We start from the raw sequence: 14456 nt of genomic DNA on the forward strand, positions 1-14456 counted from the left end.
GCGGTGAAAATTTTCGGGGGGCGTGGCCTAATTTGGGGGCGTGGCCTATACTCGCAGCTCTTCCGCGAGGCCACGCCCCCATTTTGCCGCTATGGGGGCATGACCCAGAGGCTCTGTGAGCCTCTAGCCATGCCCCCAGTCCCCTGGCTGCGGGAATAGACGCTGTGCGCATGCGCACAGCGTTTATTCCCCGCTGCTTAGCAGCCGACAGGGGGGACTCCCAACAGCCCCCCCACACCGCGGGACACTGCCGCCCGCGGGTGGGACATCGGGACAGGCCCTGGCAATCGGGACTGTCCCGATAAAATCGGGACTGTTGGGAGGTATGCGTACTAATGCGTTTAGTGACATCACGCAACACACCAAGCCACGCAACGCACAATGCTGTGCCCTCCCATCTGCCCTTCCCTATTACAGTATATCGGATTGTAAATATTAATTATCTGTTTATTTCTAATAATAATAAAAAAAAAATTCATTATGCAATGTAATTATTCGCGTTCGGTGTTGGGGGGCCCCAGATATCATTGTTCCAGGCCCCAAGATTTCGGTTGCCGGCCCTGGATGGACCACCGACATTCAATATCACCATGGACACCTGCGACCTGCAGCCTCCATACGCTTCCAGGTGACTTCTAATACCCCTATATCATACAGTATAATACAGCATCCTATGTATTACACCTGGGGCCATGCAGAAGCTGCATTACAGGGGCGACCGGTGAGCAGCAGCGCAGATCCTGCAATATAATGACATATGAGAGGTCAGTCCCACCCACTGACCCCTCACAATTGGCTCACAAGGCCTGACACATTATATGCTGGGACTTCAATCACACACATGCTGTACAGATACAATGGGTTGTCACTGTGATACTAATTCTGTCCAATCAGCAGCTGCAGGCGCAGCAGATGATCTGAGACCACGTGACGCCGCTCTGACAGACCGGACTCCTCCGCGCATGCTCGGAGCGCTGCCATGCAGAGGGCACGGGTCACGTGACGTTCCCCCGCCGCAGTGCGCAGGCGTGCCGGGCGCTGTGTGATTGGTCGGTGTACGCTGACCGGGCCGCTGCTGCTGGTCGCCATGACGCTCTTTCATTTCGGGAATTGCTTCGCTCTGGCCTATTTCCCGTACTTCATCACCTACAAGTGCAGCGGCCTGTGAGTGCCCGGAAGGGGGCGGGAGAGCCGGGAGCTGGGTCCCTGTAGGGAAGGTTGGAGGAATGGGGTGTGCAGGGCCCCTGTAGGGAAGGTGTGTGTGTGAGGTGGAGAGAGACAGATGTGCCCTTGTAGGGAAGGTGTTTGTGAGGTGGGGAGAGAGCTGGGCCCCTGTAGGGAAGGTGTGTGTGAGGTGGGGGGAAGAGAGAGCTGGGCCCCTGTAGGGAAAGTGGGGGGGAGAGATGTGTCCCTGTAGGGAAGGTGTGTGTGTGGGTAAGGGTTGTGTCCCTGTAGGGAAGGTGTGTGTGTGGGTAAGGGTTGTGTCCCTGTAGGGAAGGTGTGTGTGTGTGGGTAAGAGTTGTGTCCCTCTAGGGAAGGTGTGTGGGTAAGGGTTGTGTCCCTGTAGGGAAGGTGTGTGTGTGTGTGTGTGTGTGTGGGTAAGAGTTGTGTCCCTCTAGGGAAGGTGTGTGTGTGGGTAAGGGTTGTGTCCCTCTAGGGAAGGTGTGTGTGTGGGTAAGAGTTGTGTCCCTGTAGGGAAGGTGTGTGTGGGTAAGAGTTGTGTCCCTGTAGGGAAGGTGTGTGTGGGTAAGGGTTGTGTCCCTGTAGGGAAGGTGTGTGTGGGTAAGGGTTGTGTCCCTGTAGGGAAGGTGTGTGTGTGGGTAAGGGTTGTGTCCCTGTAGGGAAGGTGTGTGTGTGGGTAAGGGTTGTGTCCTTGTAGGGAAGGTGTGTGTGTGTGTGTGGGTAAGAGTTGTGTCCCTCTAGGGAAGGTGTGTGTGTGGGTAAGGGTTGTGTCCCTCTAGGGAAGGTGTGTGTGTGGGTAAGAGTTGTGTCCCTCTAGGGAAGGTGTGTGTGTGGGTAAGAGTTGTGTCCCTCTAGGGAAGGTGTGTGTGGGTAAGAGTTGTGTCCCTGTAGGGAAGGTGTGTGTGGGTAAGGGTTGTGTCCCTGTAGGGAAGGTGTGTGTGTGGGTAAGGGTTGTGTCCCTGTAGGGAAGGTGTGTGTGGGTAAGAGTTGTGTCCCTGTAGGGAAGGTGTGTGTGGGTAAGAGTTGTGTCCCTGTAGGGAAGGTGTGTGTGGGTAAGAGTTGTGTCCCTGTAGGGAAGGTGTGTGTGTGGGTAAGAGTTGTGTCCCTGTAGGGAAGGTGTGTGTGTGGGTAAGGGTTGTGTCCCTGTAGGGAAGGTGTGTGTGTGTGGGTAAGAGTTGTGTCCCTGTAGGGAAGGTGTGTGTGGGTAAGAGTTGTGTCCCTGTAGGGAAGGTGTGTGTGGGTAAGAGTTGTGTCCCTGTAGGGAAGGTGTGTGTGGGTAAGAGTTGTGTCCCTGTAGGGAAGGTGTGTGTGTGTGGGTAAGAGTTGTGTCCCTGTAGGGAAGGTGTGTGTGTGTGGGTAAGAGTTGTGTCCCTGTAGGGAAGGTGTGTGTGGGTAAGAGTTGTGTCCCTGTAGGGAAGGTGTGTGTGGGTAAGAGTTGTGTCCCTGTAGGGAAGGTGTGTGTGTGGGTAAGGGTTGTGTCCCTGTAGGGAAGGTGTGTGTGTGGGTAAGGGTTGTGTCCCTGTAGGGAAGGTGTGTGTGTGGGTAAGAGTTGTGTCCCTGTAGGGAAGGTGTGTGTGTGTGTGTGGGTAAGAGTTGTGTCCCTGTAGGGAAGGTGTGTGTGGGTAAGAGTTGTGTCCCTGTAGGGAAGGTGTGTGTGTGGGTAAGAGTTGTGTCCCTCTAGGGAAGGTGTGTGTGTGGGTAAGAGTTGTGTCCCTCTAGGGAAGGTGTGTGTGTGGGTAAGAGTTGTGTCCCTCTAGGGAAGGTGTGTGTGTGTGTGGGTAAGAGTTGTGTCCCTCTAGGGAAGGTGTGTGTGGGTAAGAGTTGTGTCCCTGTAGGGAAGGTGTGTGTGTGGGTAAGAGTTGTGTCCCTGTAGGGAAGGTGTGTGTGTGGGTAAGAGTTGTGTCCCTGTAGGGAAGGTGTGTGTGTGTGTGGGTAAGAGTTGTGTCCCTGTAGGGAAGGTGTGTGTGGGGGTAAGAGTTGTGTCCCTGTAGGGAAGGTGTGTGTGTGTGTGTGTGTGTGTGTGTGTGTGTGGGTAAGGGTTGTGTCCCTGTAGGGAAGGTGTGTGTGGGGGTAAGAGTTGTGTCCCTGTAGGGAAGGTGTGTGTGGGGGTAAGAGTTGTGTCCCTGTAGGGAAGGTGTGTGTGGGTAAGGGTTGTGTCCCTGTAGGGAAGGTGTGTGTGTGGGTAAGGGTTGTGTCCCTGTAGGGAAGGTGTGTGTGTGGGTAAGAGTTGTGTCCCTCTAGGGAAGGTGTGTGTGTGGGTAAGAGTTGTGTCCCTCTAGGGAAGGTGTGTGTGTGTGTGTGGGTAAGAGTTGTGTCCCTCTAGGGAAGGTGTGTGTGTGGGTAAGAGTTGTGTCCCTGTAGGGAAGGGGGGTGTGTGTGTGTGTGGGTAAGAGTTGTGTCCCTGTAGGGAAGGTGTGTGTGGGTAAGAGTTGTGTCCCTGTAGGGAAGGTGTGTGTGTGTGGGTAAGAGTTGTGTCCCTCTAGGGAAGGTGTGTGTGGGTAAGAGTTGTGTCCCTGTAGGGAAGGTGTGTGTGTGGGTAAGAGTTGTGTCCCTGTAGGGAAGGGGGGTGTGTGTGTGTGTGGGGAGCCGGAACCCTGTAGGGAAGGGGTGTGTGTGTGGGGGGAGCCGGGTCCCTGTAGGGAAGGTGTGAGGGGGTGGGAGCTGGGCCCCCGTAGGGAAGATGTGAGGGGGCGGGAGCTGGGCCCCCGTAGGGAAGATGTGAGGGGGCGGGAGGGGGCCCCCGTAGGGAAGATGTGAGGGGGCGGGAGCTGGGCCCCCGTAGGGAAGATGTGAGGGGGTGGGAGCTGGGCTGGGACTGAGGTATAGTCACTGTGAAGCTTAGCTGAGCACCTGGAGTTGAAGGCAGGAGGGCCGGGGCCCTGAATGCAGGGTATAGAGCCAGTAGTAAGAGAGGGGAGAGCTGGGCACTTGGAGTAGATGGAAAGAGGTATCTTGGCCCTGGGTGTATCTAACTGTCTGTATTACAGGTCAGAGTATGGCGCCTTCTGGAGATGTGTACAGGCTGGGGCCACCTACCTGTGTGTGCAGCTGTGCAAGGTGAGTCATACTGCAGTGTGGGCAGAGGGGTAGAGCACCCACTGACTGGTACATTGGGGGCAAGCACAGGCTGCGGGACCCAGATCCGTGCTGTCGCTGTACACCCTCTTCTTGGCCACCACCATCATATTCTGTACCGTCTGACCAGTTCTGTTGTATATATTAATGGATATTGTGGTGTTATTGTTCATAGTGTGCTCATGGGGCAGCGGCAGTTGGGTGCTGTGCGCACAGGTGGCGCTGCTGATATCAGGAGATAATCGAGGATGTCAAAGATTTTTACGTCTTTCAAGAAATACGATCAATTCCAGTTTAAAGATCAAATTCTGAGATATTTATCTTACCTTTCTTCGCTGTATGCCCCTCACAGAATGGGAACCGTTACACTCTGCGCCCATGGTTGATGATCCACTGTGTGTACGACTGGAGTCTATTAATCATGTACATGTATGCTCCTATTACAGATGCTGTTCCTGGCCACGTTTTTCCCAACATGGGAAGGAGCAGCCGGAGTGTACGACTTTATTGGGGTGAGGCTGGAACCTGTTTGTTCTTTTTCCATCTGTTTGCCTAGAACCACACACCAGCATGTGTATCAGATTGTTATGTTATATATGTGTTACACAGCTGCGGCTCCTGCGATGTACTGATGCTGACATGTGCTGCGCTCTGATCCTCTTTCCTAGGAGTTCATGAAGTGTACGGTTGATTTGGCGGACCTGTTGGGGCTGCACTTGGTGATGTCTCGGAATGCAGGGAAAGGAGAGTACAAAATAATGGTAGCGGCAATGGGCTGGGCGACGGCTGAACTGGTCATGTCTAGGTAAGAACTTGTGCACAGATTCATGTACTGTGTGTAATGCTCCTGTGGTGAGTGGTTAGAGAACTTTATTAGAAACACACTTGGTTTATTCTATCAATAGATAGGGTGCGCGGGCCGTCCTCTGTAGTTACTGAGCCCCATTACCTGCTGTGTGTATGGGGGGATAGGGTGCGCGGGCCGTTCTCTGTAGTTACTGAGCCCCATTACCTGCTGTGTGTATGGGGGGATAGGGTGCGCGGGCCGTCCTCTGTAGTTACTGAGCCCCATTTCCTGCTGTGTGTATCAAGGGGATAGGGTGCATGGGCCGTCCTCTGTAGTTACTGAGCCCCATTACCTGCTGTGTGTATTGGGGGGGGGGTGGGGTAGGGTGCGCGGACAGTCCTCTGTAGTTACTGAGCCCCATTACCTGCAGTGTGTATCAGGGGGATAGGGTGAGGATGCTGTCCTCTGTAATTACTAAGCCCCATTACCTGCTATGTGTATTGGGGGGGGGGGGGGGGGTAGGGTGCGCGGGCAGTCCTCTGTAGTTACTGAGCTCCATTACCTGCAGTGTGTATCAGGGGGATAGGGTGAGGATGCTGTCCTCTGTAATTACTGAGCCCCATTACCTGCTATGTGTATTGGGGGGGGGGGGGGGGGGATAGGGTGCGCGGGCTGTCCTCTGTAGTTACTGAGCCCCATTACCTGCTGTGTGTATCAGGGGGATAGGGTGCGCGGGCAGTCCTCTGTAGTTACTGAGCCCCATTACCTGCAGTGTGTATGGGGGGATAGGGTGCTTGGGCCGTCCTCTGTAGTTGCTGAGCCCCATTACCTGCTATGTGTATGGGAGGATAGGGTGCATGGGCCGTCCTCTGTAGTTACTGAGCCCCATTACCTGCAGTGTGTATCAGGGGGATAGGGTGCACGGGCCGTCCTCTGTAGTTACTGAGCCCCATTACCTGCTATGTGTATCAGGGGGATAGGGTGCGCGGGCCGTCCTCTGTAGTTGCTGAGCCCCATTACCTGCTGTGTGTATCATGGGGATAGGGTGCACGGGCCGTCCTCTGTAGTTACTGAGCCCCATTACCTGCTATGTGTATCAGGGGGATAGGGTGCGTGGGCCGTCCTCTGTAGTTGCTGAGCCCCATTACCTGCTATGTGTATGGGAGGATAGGGTGCGTGGGCCGTCCTCTGTAGTTACTGAGCCCCATTACCTGCAGTGTGTATCAGGGGGATAGGGTGCGCGGGCCGTCCTCTGTAGTTACTGAGCCCCATTACCTGCTGTGTTTATCAGGGGGATAGGGTGCGCGGGCCGTCCTCTGTAGTTGCTGAGCCCCATTACCTGCTGTGTGTATCATGGGGATAGGGTGCACGGGCCGTCCTCTGTAGTTACTGAGCCCCATTACCTGCTGTGTGTATCATGGGGATAGGGTGCGCGGGCCGTCCTCTGTAGTTGCTGAGCCCCATTACCTGCTGTGTGTATCATGGGGATAGGGTGCACGGGCCGTCCTCTGTAGTTACTGAGCCCCATTACCTGCTATGTGTATCAGGGGGATAGGGTGCGTGGGCCGTCCTCTGTAGTTACTGAGCCCCATTACCTGCTGTGTTTATCAGGGGGATAGGGTGCGCGGGCCGTCCTCTGTAGTTGCTGAGCCCCATTACCTGCTGTGTGTATCATGGGGATAGGGTGCACGGGCCGTCCTCTGTAGTTACTGAGCCCCATTACCTGCTGTGTGTATCATGGGGATAGGGTGCGCGGGCCGTCCTCTGTAGTTGCTGAGCCCCATTACCTGCTGTGTGTATCATGGGGATAGGGTGCACGGGCCGTCCTCTGTAGTTACTGAGCCCCATTACCTGCTATGTGTATCAGGGGGATAGGGTGCGTGGGCCGTCCTCTGTAGTTACTGAGCCCCATTACCTGCAGTGTGTATCAGGGGGATAGGGTGCGCGGGCCGTCCTCTGTAGTTGCTGAGCCCCATTACCTGCTGTGTGTATGGGGGGGGGGGGGGGGGGGGTAGGGTGCGCGGGCCGTCCTCTGTAGTTACTGAGCCCCATTACCTGCTATGTGTATGGGAGGATAGGGTGCGTGGGCCGTCCTCTGTAGTTACTGAGCCCCATTACCTGCTATGTGTATTGGGGGGGGGGGATAGGGTGTGCGGGCCGTCCTCTGTAGTTACTGAGCCCCATTACCTGCTATGTGTATTGGGGGGGGGGGGGGGGTAGGGTGCGTGGGCCGTCCTCTGTAGTTACTGAGCCCCATTACCTGCTATGTGTATGGGGTGGGGGGGGGGGGGGGGGTGTGGGCCGTCCTCTGTAGTTACTGAGCCCCATTACCTGCTATGTGTATTGGGGGGGGGGCTAGGGTGCGTGGGCCGTCCTCTGTAATCACTGAGCCCTATTACCTGATGTGTCTATGGGGGGATAGGGTGCGTGGGCCGTCCTCTGTAGTTACTGAGCCCCCTTACCTGCTGTGTGTATCAGGGGGATAGGGTGCGTGGGCCGTCCTCTGTAGTTACTGAGCCCCATTACCTGCAGTGTGTATGGGGGGATAGGGTGCGTGGGCCGTCCTCTGTAGTTACTGAGCCCCATTACCTGCTATGTGTATGGGGGGGATAGGGTGCATGGGCCGTCCTCTGTAGTTACTGAGCCCCATTACCTGCTGTGTGTATCAGGGGGATAGGGTGCGTGGGCCGTCCTCTGTAGTTACTGAGCCCCATTACCTGCTATGTGTATCAGGGGGATAGGGTGCGCGGGCCGTCCTCTGTAGTTGCTGAGCCCCATTACCTGCTATGTGTATGGGAGGATAGGGTGCGTGGGCCGTCCTCTGTAGTTACTGAGCCCCATTACCTGCAGTGTGTATCAGGGGGATAGGGTGCGCGGGCCGTCCTCTGTAGTTGCTGAGCCCCATTACCTGCTGTGTGTATGGGGGGGGGGGGGGGGGGGGGTAGGGTGCGCGGGCCGTCCTCTGTAGTTACTGAGCCCCATTACCTGCTATGTGTATGGGAGGATAGGGTGCGTGGGCCGTCCTCTGTAGTTACTGAGCCCCATTACCTGCTATGTGTATTGGGGGGGGGGGATAGGGTGTGCGGGCCGTCCTCTGTAGTTACTGAGCCCCATTACCTGCTATGTGTATTGGGGGGGGGGGGGGGGGGGTAGGGTGCGCGGGCCGTCCTCTGTAGTTACTGAGCCCCATTACCTGCAGTGTGTATGGGGGGATAGGGTGCGTGGGCCGTCCTCTGTAGTTACTGAGCCCCATTACCTGCTATGTGTATGGGGGGATAGGGTGCGTGGGCCGTCCTCTGTAGTTACTGAGCCCCATTACCTGCTGTGTGTATCAGGGGGATAGGGTGCGTGGGCCGTCCTCTGTAGTTACTGAGCCCCATTACCTGCTATGTGTATTGGGGGGGGGGAGGGGTAGGGTGCGTGGGCCGTCCTCTGTAGTTACTGAGCCCCATTACCTGCTATGTGTATGGGGGGGGGGGGGGTGTGTGTGTGGGCCGTCCTCTGTAGTTACTGAGCCCTATTACCTGCTATGTGTATTGGGGGGGGGGGGGATAGGGTGCGTGGGCCGTCCTCTGTAGTTACTGAGCCCCATTACCTGCAGTGTGTATGGGGGGATAGGGTGCGTGGGCCGTCCTCTGTAGTTACTGAGCCCCATTACCTGCTATGTGTATGGGGGGATAGGGTGTGCGGGCCGTCCTCTGTAGTTACTGAGCCCCATTACCTGCTATGTGTATTGGGGGGGGGGGGGGGGGGGGGGTAGGGTGCGCGGGCCGTCCTCTGTAGTTACTGAGCCCCATTACCTGCAGTGTGTATGGGGGGATAGGGTGCGTGGGCCGTCCTCTGTAGTTACTGAGCCCCATTACCTGCTATGTGTATGGGGGGATAGGGTGCGTGGGCCGTCCTCTGTAATTACTGAGCCCCATTACCTGCTGTGTGTATCAGGGGGATAGGGTGCGTGGGCCGTCCTCTGTAGTTACTGAGCCCCATTACCTGCTATGTGTATTGGGGGGGGGGAGGGGTAGGGTGCGTGGGCCGTCCTCTGTAGTTACTGAGCCCCATTACCTGCTATGTGTATGGGGGGGGGGGGGTGTGTGTGTGTGGGCCGTCCTCTGTAGTTACTGAGCCCTATTACCTGCTATGTGTATTGGGGGGGGGGGGGTAGGGTGCGTGGGCCGTCCTCTGTAGTTACTGAGCCCCATTACCTGCTATGTGTATTGGGGGGGGGGGGAGGGGTAGGGTGCGTGGGCCGTCCTCTGTAGTTACTGAGCCCCATTACCTGCTATGTGTATGGGGGGGGGGGTGTGTGTGGGCCGTCCTCTGTAGTTACTGAGCCCTATTACCTGCTATGTGTATTGGGGGGGGGGGGGGGTAGGGTGCGTGGGCCATCCTCTGTTATTACTGAGCCCTATTACCTGATGTGTCTATGGGGGGATAGGGTGCGTGGGCCGTCCTCTGTAGTTACTGAGCCCCATTACCTGCAGTGTGTATGGGGGGATAGGGTGCGTGGGCCGTCCTCTGTAGTTACTGAGCCCCATTACCTGCTATGTGTATGGGGGGATAGGGTGCGTGGGCCGTCCTCTGTAGTTACTGAGCCCCATTACCTGCTGTGTGTATCAGGGGGATAGGGTGCGTGGGCCGTCCTCTGTAGTTACTGAGCCCCATTACCTGCTGTGTGTATCAGGGGGATAGGGTGCGTGGGCCGTCCTCTGTAATTACTGAGCCCCATTACCTGCTGTGTGTATCAGGGGGATAGGGTGCGCGGGCTGTCCTCTGTAGTCACTGAGCCCCATTACCTGCTGTGTGTATCAGGGGGATAGGGTGCGCGGGCCGTCCTCTGTAGTTACTGAGCCCCCTTACCTGCTGTGTGTATCAGGGGGATAGGGTGCGCGGGCCGTCCTCTGTAGTTACTGAGCCCCCTTACCTGCTGTGTGTATCAGGGGGATAGGGTGCATGGGCCGTCCTCTGTAGTTACTGAGCCCCATTACCTGCTATGTGTATGGGAGGATAGGGTGCGTGGGCCGTCCTCTGTAGTTACTGAGCCCCATTACCTGCAGTGTGTATGGGGGGATAGGGTGCGTGGGCCGTCCTCTGTAGTTACTGAGCCCCATTACCTGCTGTGTGTATCAGGGGGATAGGGTGCGTGGGCCGTCCTCTGTAGTTACTGAGCCCCATTACCTGCTGTGTGTATTAGGGGGATAGGGTGCGTGGGCCGTCCTCTGTAGTTACTGAGCCCCATTACCTGCAGTGTGTATGGGGGGATAGGGTGCGTGGGCCGTCCTCTGTAGTTACTGAGACCCATTACCTGCTGTATGTATCAGGGGGGATAGGGTGCGCGGGCCGTCCTCTGTAATTACTGAGCCCTATTACCTGCTTTGTGTATGGGGGGATAGGGTGTGCGGGCCGTCCTCTGTAATTACTGAGCCCTATTACCTGATGTGTCTATGGGGGGATAGGGTGCTCGGGCCGTCCTCTGTAGTTACTGAGACCCATTACCTGCTATGTGTATGGGGGGGGATAGGGTGCAATGCTGTCCTCTGTAGTTACTGAGCCCTATTACCTGATTTGTCTATGGGGGGATAGGGTGCGGGCCATCCTCTGTAGTTACTGAGACCCATTACCTGCTGTATGTATCAGGGGGATAGGGTGCGCGGGCCGTCCTCTGTAGTTACTGAGCCCCATTACCTGCTATGTGTATCAGGGGGATAGGGTGTGCGGGCTGTCCTCTGTAGTTACTGAGACCCATTACCTGCTGTATGTATCAGGGGGATAGGGTGCGCGGGCCGTCCTCTGTAATTACTGAGCCCCATTACCTGATGTGTGCATGGGGTGTGCGGGCCGTCCTCTGTAGTTACTGAGCCCCATTACCTGCTATGTGTATGGGGGGGATAGGGTGCAAGGCTGTCCTCTGTAGTTACTGAGCCCTATTACCTGATTTGTCTATGGGGGGATAGGGTGCAGGCCATCCTCTGTAGTTACTGAGCCCCATTACCTGCTGTATGTATCAGGGGGGATAGGGTGCGCGGGCCGTCCTCTGTAATTACTGAGCCCCATTACCTGATGTGTGTGTGGGGTGTGCGGGCCGTCCTCTGTAGTTACTGAGCCCCATTACCTGCTATGTGTATGGGGGGGGGGGGGGGGATAGGGTGCACTGCCTGTCCTCTGTAAGGGCTGAGAGAGGACCAGACTATGGAAATCCTGAGGAGCTGGAAAGTGCAGGTGTGTGACAGGGACTAAACCCCCGAGCACACTAGACGACCTCCACCATTGCTGATGATATTATTGATATCTGATGAACTAATCACTGACACCCACTGACCATGCATGTCGATGGCTTAAATAGCCAAAATTGACCTGCGTGTTCTGCGGAATGGGAAGGGCTGGTCGCTAACGGTGTGCGGGGTTGCACATCATTAACGACATTGAGTGTACATACTACCCAGTACTTGCTTGCAGCTGCAGTAGGCTGTGTGAGCTGATCTTCTGGTCCCAGCATATCGGTGATCAGGCTTTGTGTCGCTCTGTGCTAGGTGTCTCCCTCTCTGGGTCGGCGCTCGTGGCATTGAGTTTGACTGGAAGTACATTCAGATGAGCATTGATTCCAACATCAGTTTGGTAAGTTCTCCATTGGTCACCGCTTATGCCCTGTGCTATCTGCCCGTTATCAGTGGTGTAACGTCTATTCTCCCTCTCTGCCAGGTACATTACATGTCCGTAGCTGCCCTGGTCTGGATGTGGACCCGGTACGACCTCCCTACACATTTACGGCTGCCGGTTTCAGTCCTCTTAGGGCTGAGTATGTATAAAGCCTTCCTCATGGAGTGAGTATCGTATGATCGGTAACGTTCTGCTTCTGTCCTGTGATCTGGCTCCTGACAATCGTGCACATTGTGTGTGTATATAGCAAACCCTGGTTGGTGGGGGGGGGGGGGGGGGGTGTTGGATACCCCATGTCTGATCTGCGGGATGTACGTTGTGTGGTGTGTAGCGTTTTTCCTTTATCCCGTTTCCTCCTCTTTGCAGCTGTTTTGTGCACATATTCTTACTGGGCAGCTGGACGGCGCTTCTGCTGAAAGCCGTGACCACCGGGGTCCTGTCGCTCAGCTGCCTCACGCTCTTCGTCAGCCTCGTCCACGGGAACTGACGCGTTTCTGGACTAACTTCCGGCTGGACATCGGCCACTCTCATGTGGTCTCTTCATCAGAGAAGGAGACCCAGACCAGAGCACTACGGGAGGGAGAACTTTCTATGTATTTTGTTTTTTAAATTTATTTCCTAAAGCTTTATATAATAAAATACATGCGAACCATTTATCTGAGTCTTGTTTTATCTGTAGATGTATGTGGGGGGTAATTGCCATTTTAATCCCGTTCCTCACGTATACGTGTGTGTATTTGTCCTTTATGCTAAGCATTGACCAGATGTATTGTGCGGTCACCTGGATCTGATTTAGCGAATACTCAGATGATACCTGGTTACTGAATTGTCTACGGTTTGTACTGGGAATCTGGTAATTCCTCCTAATTGTGGTCACATGGAAGAAGAGTAAACCATGGAGGCAGCCAGAAGATCACAATGGTGGCATGTCTCCGGGTCGGCCTAGCCCCTTGTTGTTATATGGCAGAATGTGCGTAGGAGACAGTTACTATACACCTGTACACATTATACACCGTTCAGTGCCAGTCGTAGACGTGCTGTTGTCAGCTCAGAAATATCTCCAAGATCAGACCCTTCTCACCCTAGAGGTTACCAAGACCCTCATCGACTCACTGGTCATCTTCAGAGTGGACTACTGTGATCTCCTGTCTGGCCTCCCTGACTAATGGTGCTTATTTGCCAATGCGTTGTGCACCCTGTAATTGACTATTGTAGTGTAGTCAAAATCTCTGGTCTAGTCCAAATAAAATGTGGTTCAAATCGCACCTAGTCCAAATCCCATAGCACACATTGTATAGGCTCAAATCTCACCTAGCACACACCACACCGTGTGTGGGCACCATACTTCCCTCCGCTTAATTTACCCTCCTCGCTGCTGCCCATCTCCTCATTAATCAGACGTACTACATATGCCTCCCCTCTCCTACAAGCTTTACACCGGCTCCCCTTTCTCTTCAGAATCCATTTCAGGCTTCTCACACTTAAGGCCCCCATACATTAGGCTGACTTGTCCTAGGGACAAGTCGGACCCAATTTACCTGCGAGCCGCCCGGCAGCTCCCCGGGAGGCTCACATACAATTTGGCACTTGATGTGCCATTTGTTACATGGGATAAATCGCATGCGATTTATCCCATGTAAAAAAAAAACCCGGGGAGCTGCAGGGCGGTGAGGAGTAGTGGGGGCGGGCAGCGGCAGCGGTGGTGGGGGCGGGCGGCGGGTGCGGTGAGCGCTGCTGACCTGGCCGGGCAGTGTACTTACACATAGCAGCAGCGGGGACGGGCAGCGCAGTGGCGGCTATTAGATTTTTAAAATACTTGTCAAATGACCGGCCGCTCTCTGATTGGCCGGAGAGCTCTCAGCCAATCAGAGAGCGGCCGGTCATTTGACAAGTATTTTAAAAATCTAATAGCCGCCACTGCGCTGCCCGTCCCCGCTGCTGCTATGTGTAAGTACACTGCCCGGCCAGGTCAGTCAGCAGCACTCGCTCAGGGACCTGCTGCCCCCCCCGGTGTCTGTATGCATATGCCTGTCAGGTGGCAGGCATATGCATACAGGGAGGTCGGACGTGATCGTATGTACAGACCGTCCGACCTCCCTGATCCGGTCCGATGCGCACGGGACCGCGCATCGGATCGGATCGGATCAGATATCCCACACCTACGATTTTGGGCCGATATCACCCGATTATCGGCACAAAGTGCCGAAATCGGATGAAATCGTCCCAAAATCGCATAGTGTATGGGGGCCTTTAGTCACCTAATCCTCCCCATTTACATCTCTGACCTCCCTCTCCCATCACATTCCTGCCTGCCTTATTTCCTCCATCTCTGATTTTGGTCATGCTGCTATTCCTACCTCTGGATTTCTCTCCATCTGAGACTCCACCTCTTTACAATACTTCAAACAGGCTTTTAAGACCAACTTCTTCCCCAAAACCGAGCCACCAATAATCCTAACCCCTCTTTTCCACACTCACGGTCTACACAATCTGGGGGAAATTTACTAAAATGTGATTTCTATTACACATGGGATTATAGCTATGGGCAACCAATCAGATCTAATCTATTACCTTCCAGAGGGTGCTAAATAAGTAGATTCTGATTGGTTACCCATAGCAACATCCCATGTGAACTAGAATTCCCATCTTAGTAAATCTCCCCTCTGTGTCAAACCTACCTGTCTCCCCCTCCCTATTAGAATGTAGGGCGATCTCTCACCTGCTTCTCCTTCCCTTTGTTTTACTAACATGTACTCCA

The 14456-nt window shown here is 55.0% G+C and overlaps 1 protein-coding gene across 1 annotated transcript; it reads left to right on the forward strand.

Annotated features, from left to right (window-relative positions):
* The first annotated feature begins 1008 nt into the window (after positions 1–1008).
* On the forward strand, positions 1009–12352 carry TMEM147 (transmembrane protein 147). The gene is made up of 7 exons (XM_083161956.1): positions 1009–1164; positions 4170–4239; positions 4704–4769; positions 4926–5062; positions 11572–11656; positions 11741–11862; positions 12065–12352. Exons 1-7 carry the CDS (start codon positions 1088–1090, stop codon positions 12183–12185), a joined length of 678 nt encoding a protein of 225 aa, XP_083018082.1. The 5' UTR covers positions 1009–1087; the 3' UTR covers positions 12186–12352.
* The last annotated feature ends 2104 nt before the right edge of the window (positions 12353–14456 follow it).

Source organism: Crinia signifera, chromosome 19 (genome assembly GCF_055691185.1).
Source record: "Crinia signifera chromosome 19, ASM5569118v1, whole genome shotgun sequence".
Classification (NCBI taxonomy): Eukaryota; Metazoa; Chordata; class Amphibia; order Anura; family Myobatrachidae; genus Crinia; species Crinia signifera.

Bases quoted from the DNA above. Each gene is read 5' to 3' on its own strand.
- TMEM147 (XM_083161956.1), top strand. From the start codon at position 1,088: ATGACGCTCTTTCATTTCGGGAATTGCTTCGCTCTGGCCTATTTCCCG. The intron at 1,165-4,169 runs GTGAGTGCCCGG...TCTGTATTACAG, and splicing joins ACCTACAAGTGCAGCGGCCT to GTCAGAGTATGGCGCCTTCT. The intron at 4,240-4,703 runs GTGAGTCATACT...CTCCTATTACAG, and splicing joins TGTGTGTGCAGCTGTGCAAG to ATGCTGTTCCTGGCCACGTT.